The sequence below is a fragment of the Staurois parvus genome, unplaced genomic scaffold, assembly GCF_062004578.1.
Source record: "Staurois parvus isolate SC_StPar_1 unplaced genomic scaffold, SC_StPar_1.0 ptg000486l, whole genome shotgun sequence".
Classification (NCBI taxonomy): domain Eukaryota; kingdom Metazoa; phylum Chordata; class Amphibia; order Anura; family Ranidae; genus Staurois; species Staurois parvus.
This window is the reverse complement of record NW_028318282.1, coordinates 2683342-2689378: the sequence shown is the minus strand read 5'-3', so window position 1 is coordinate 2689378 and position 6037 is coordinate 2683342. Positions and strand designations below refer to the sequence as shown.

Here is a 6037-nt window from a genome sequence, read left to right as displayed (position 1 = left end):
TCTGTTGACTATTTGCAACAAAACGTTTGAAAAGTGAAAACTTGTAAAATATCTTTCAGAGGGATGCAACACTCTTGAAATTGCTAAGATATTGAGGTGTGGTCACAGAACCATCAGAATTGATTCAATCTCTTTTTGGCCCATTTTGCCTGAAGAAAAGAAGCTGAATTATGCACTGCTTGATATAGGGTGTTGATCTCTTAGGCCACACCCTCCCTCATTACACAAATACACATCACCTGATATGCTTAAATCCAATATGCATTACAATTTATACAGCTTAGAGTTGGGCAATATGCATAAAAATGAAGAATTGGTCAAAATACTCATTTGCCTAGTAATTGTGCACACAGTGTAGATTTATAACTTTGGTGAATCTTATTTTAAGGAGCAAATATCCTGTAAAAATAAAATCTGCATCACATTAACTTGGAAGCTGCTTGAAATGTTCTTATTAATTTTTTTAGAGCTTGCTTTACCTCGCTGTTTCTTAAGGTATAAATAAAGGGGTTTAGTGCTGGAGTGACGACCGTGTACATAAGTGCAAGGAATTTATCATAGTGGCTGCCTTGAGGTCTGACATACACAATAATTGCTGAACCATAGAACAGACAGACCACAATGAGATGAGATGAACAGGTTGAAAAAGCTTTCTTTTTCCCGTCTTTGCTTTTAATCTTCAGGACAGTAACTATTATACGAATGTATAATGTGACAATTGTAACAAATGGAAAAACAACTGAAATAATTGCAGCCAATACTGTAACTATGCCACTGTAAAAAGAGTTGGAACATGCCAAATTCTGCAGTGGAGCCAGATCGCAGAAAAAGTGGTCAATCATGTTAGGGCCACAGAACTCCAGAAGAATAGTAAAACAAGTAGGGAAGAAAGAAACAATGAAACCGCCAAGCCATGGAAGGACTGCTACTTTTGAACAAAATTTACTGTTCATAATTGTTGAATATCTCAATGGATTGTTTATAGCCAAATATCGATCAAAGACCATTAATGCAAGGAGAAAACATTCGGTTTCCCCCAAGGCATTAAAGGCATACATTTGTAAAAAGCATCCAATGAATGCTATAGTCTTTTTAGTCTGAAGTAAGATCGATAAGAGATTTGGAACTGAAACTGAAATAAACATTATTTCTAAAACAGCAAATATACTAATGAAAAAATACATGGGACTGTGAAGAGAAGCCTCCATTTTCACTAAAATAATTATGGCAATGTTTCCAAAGACACATGTAATGTATGTTAGAAGTGTTAGATAATACAAAGCATTTTGAAATTCACGGAAGTCGGAAAACCCCAAAAGAAGAAATTCCTTCACCACAGTGTTGTTGGTATTTTGCATCGTGTTCTGAAAAGGCATAATAGAAAAGATACATCATTTATACCCACTAATGGAGATCTTCAAGTGAACTTGTTCTTATGAAATGTTTGAAACCAATACTCTTGCAATAAACAAGGCACCATAATATGTCAGGACGTAGTGGTGTTATGGTGCCCTCAACATGCCTATTGAAAAAAACAAGACTTTCAAAGTTGTAGCATAGGCACACTGCAAACTTCCTACATATCAAGTCTGTTGACAGGCTGCCATATATTGCATATGAAGTTCCACCTGAAGAACATGACATTACTCCATTGCCTGGAAGTCCATTATTGTTTCTTACTACTCTGTATTCTTACAAAACGAAAATGTATGTAAACCTAATCAAAACCTCATATCTATTTTTAACCCATTAATAAAGTAAAGATAATTGCAGTTTTAAAAAAAATTGCTTCTGAAATGACATTAACACCTGGTGATGTTTGCCATTAAAGTTTTTGTTCAGGTGATTCCTGTTATAAGGTGACAACACTCTGTTCTGTCTCTCAATTACTTCTGTATTGTCACCCTGACTCTAGAGAAGAGTGAATCTGTCTGGGTTTGAGAATCTTGTTTGAAGATTGAATTTTGAAAACTGTGCTTAGAAACCCTTTGAAATCAATAAGTATGAATCTCTTTATTCAGGGCCAATAAGCAAACTGGATTAAAGGATGGAATGCACCAGGATTCCCAGAGCACTGGGTCCAAAAATACAATATTGAAACAATGACCCAATTTATAAATAATGCTGACTCACATAAATGTACATATGTGGTGTCCTCGGGACCCTAGTCATAGATAGAAGAGTAACATGAAGAGCAACCTAGTGGGTGAAGTACCCACGGGTCAAGGGGGTCCAAATGAGGACAAACCGCAGCCTATGAACGCATGTAATAGACAAAAATAATTTAATATGCAGTATAAAAATACAAAACATCAGGGAACATGTTTGGCATGAAAAGCCAAAACGCACAAGGTTACCTCACCACCACCAGGGGAGAAAGTGAAGAAAGAATGACAAGATCATCCGGGATAACGCAAAGCATGCAAAGGTCCCATACCAACGTGATGAGCAATAGACCTGTGTTAAATATAGAAGTCCAAAAAGAAAAGAAGATGAGTGGAAATGACTAAAAGACAATGTAACTGTCCTTGTCATTCATTTATCTATACTCTTCTGAGTGGTCTATACTTTGTTCCATTGTACCCTTCCAATAAGCAAGCTGTTGCCAAACACAAATAATGGAAAATGAAGCGAGCGCTAATAGAAATAGGATCAAATAAAAGCAGCTGAACACACTAAAAGGTAAACCATATGCCTTCAAAATAGATCTGTAAAATAAATGTTGGTGCAGCGCTAAGGAAATATGTAGAAATGACCAATCACAATGGCATAAACGCATGTAGGTAATAAATGCGTTTAGTTCATAATATATAATAAAATGGTAATTATAGTCTGGAAATAGGTATACAAATAAATAGGTGAATAAAGGTGCAAGTGTCCACATGAAATGCATAATCACAACATGTGTGAGGATCGTACAAAGTCCATAAATTCTTAAAATCAGATGTAATCTCCAAGTGATTCAATTAAAATCCCAGTGTGCTTTTTCCTCCTTAGGTGGGTGTGCCAATAAATATATGAAATGCGCACTTACCAGATGCACTAATAAAAAGCGTGTTTTGTCATAAAATCCTGGTCATTCCCATAGGGGTAGTCCAGGATGTAGCCTGGGGGTAGATGGTCTCCCTTAGGTGCCAGGATATGGTGGCCAATGAAAGTAGTTTGGCCACTTCAGGACGCTGGGACATTCACTGGAGATAGTGCTAGGGAATTTAAGATGCTCAATGCAGAGCAAAAATTAGGGATAATCCCATAGTGTAGTATTTCATGTACTTTATTGTTGGTAATATTTAAAAATTTTTTGGGTCAAATGAACGTACAATATTGCAGTAATGTCACAATGATAATCGCATAGAAAACTGACCAGCTGGTGTAATGAAGTCCGACGGCTTGACGTCAACGGCTTGCAAAGGCTCCTCCTTAACGCGTTTCGAACTCATCGTTCATCCTCAAAAGGGGTATGCCTGCTGCCAAACACAAGACATAGGAAACTGGATACTACCATAGAGGACCAATGCTAAAAAAAAGGGATCTCTGCCTATACAGAATCATCAGCTTTTCATAACAGATGTAACACACACTACCATTATGGCTGCTGCGCGCTAACCTTTTTATAGACAGGTGCAGGGATATCAATTCCATCAGATTTTTGACTTGTGTGATTCAGCTGACCAGGAGCAAAGGATGTGCACTGCAAGTTAGTTTGTTCCTTTGCGAAACAGCATTTGTTGAACTTCATAAATCACAGGTATTTGTCATAAACCCATGGCGGTGACAAACTTGAACCTCACCCCTTCTAGGGATGAAGTTTCATTTCAGAGCCACCTTGGATACCAGGTGTAGCTCATGATTACAAGTTTTTGTAAAATTAAGTTCATGATGGAAATGTTGCCAGAACTCACAATGCACTGCATAACCCTTGTCTCTTGTGAGATGGGTTCCTGAGAACAAATAATCGGATAGAATGGTGAAGCTAGCCCTCTCCCCATGAGTCGTCATGCACATTGGACACTTTTACAGTGGCTGTTTTTGGCTTTTTAAGTTTTTTTTCTACAGCCAGTAAACCCCTAGCATGTTATCCTATGTGTTCATCCGCACATAGACTGTAACCAACGTTTTATGACTGGGAAATACCCCAGGACTAGTGGGTTTCTAGAGGAGTTTTGTAGCTGTAAAAACAATCAAATGCTGAAAAATGTGGTAAAATGTTGCAAACCAGCGTTTTTGGACTTTTTTTGGACCCCAAAAAAGCGCTAAAAACTGCAAACGAGGGAAAGCACTACTAATCGCGGAAAAACGCTACAAAAGCTGAAAAACGCACGTTTTTAATGTGACTTTACACAGCTAATGTTACCAGCGTTATCAAAAAGCCCCATGTGCATGGAGCCTGAAAGGGTTGCTGCCATATTGTTTGTTTGTTATGGAGCTGGTTACAGAAAACTGACAAATCTGTGTAGTGTGAGATACCCAGCTATACTGTGCTCTAAAGTGCTACCCAGTACTATACTGAAGATTGCAGTGTGGTGAGCTGCATACCCCTGTGTTCATAATTCTATAGACCAGGGGTATTGAATTGAATTTCAAGGAGGTCTGGTCACTTAAATTTTCTTCTGGCCGAGGTCCGAATAGGGTGTGCCCATCAGTGTGCCCCCTTACATTACGTGTCGCCATCAGAGTGTAAATTTACATTATGTATTCCCATCACATCAGGTGTGCCCATCAGTGTGCTCCTTTATATCAGTTACCCCATCAGAGTGCCCTTTTAGATCAGGTATCCCCAGCACAGTGCCACCTTACATCAGGTATTCCCATCAGAGTGCCCCCTTACACTCAAAGAAAGTACCCCTTTACATCATATTTCTCCATCAGAGTGCCCCTTTACATCATTTTCCCCATCAGAGTGCCCCTTTGCATCACATGTGCCAATCAGACTGCCCCTTTCCATCATAAGTGCCCATCAGAGTGCCTCTTTCCACAGTATGTGCCCATTTGTGCTCCCTTAACATAACATGTGCCCATCAGAGTATCCCTTTACATACAATGTGCCCGTCAGAGTACCCTTAACATAAAATGAGGGGCATACTGATGGACACATTTTATGCTAAGGGGCACTATGATTGGCACATTTATTTTAAGGGCACTCTGATGGGCATATTCTATGTTGTGCCCATCAGACTGCACCATAACATTAAATATGCCCATCAGCATGATCCTTTAACATTAAATGTGCTCATCAGAGTGCCCCTGTAAGACTATACCCTACCTTGAGGGCAGACAGGAACTGTGCCAGGATCCTTGCTGAAGAATGCTTGTGTACAGGCAATGAGCGGGAGTCGGAGAGACAGCGAGCTGCAAGGGGTGGGGCGCGCTTGTGATGTCATCTTGCCGTGAGGACCACTCTGATCAGCGGTGGATCTGTCATTGCGGGCTGGTAAGCTGGCAGTCCAGAATGGAGCGCTGCTGGGGCTGTTCTTGGACTGCAGCCTGCCATTTAGTGACTGCTGCTATAGACCTTACTGTGCTTTTTTTATTTCATTTTCTGTATCAGCAGAAACCATGCTTGCTTGCTAGTCTCCATTCCACCCATTTTCAGACTTTTTTTCTTTTGTGATTTATTAGGGTCCCTTTACTTTCATTTAAAGTGTTTCTATTTCATTTTTTAGAAAATAGTGTGGAGTTAAAATAGAGTTAGAAAATAGTCATTTTGTGTTTTGGGTGGTTAGCCTTTTAGGGTTTATATTAAATTTGACTTTTTTATATTTAGTAAATGTGATGTATCAAATCATATTGTCATCTATTTTATTAAGTCTACGTGTACCTATGTGTAGGATATCTTTATGTGTATTTTTTTTGTATGTTAAAAGCAATCCATATTTATTCTTACACTCACTATTAAAAGTGTATCTGTTGGAAAATAACAACCAACAATAATATCCATAATAACCAATATTTGCAAAAAAGACATATGTAGAGTATTGCAATGGAAAATATGTGCAGAAGATAAATGCAAATGGCATGGTAGTAGGCAGTATATGCA

General features: G+C 38.7%; 1 protein-coding gene across 1 annotated transcript; it reads right to left on the bottom strand.

Moving 5' to 3' along the window:
- Window positions 1-419: 419 nt before the first annotated feature.
- On the bottom strand, window positions 420-1358 carry LOC149452288 (olfactory receptor 6E1-like). Its single transcript, XM_089689557.1, has one exon. It carries the CDS (start codon window positions 1356-1358, stop codon window positions 420-422), a length of 939 nt encoding a protein of 312 aa, XP_089545683.1.
- Between the last annotated feature and the right edge of the window lie 4679 nt (window positions 1359-6037).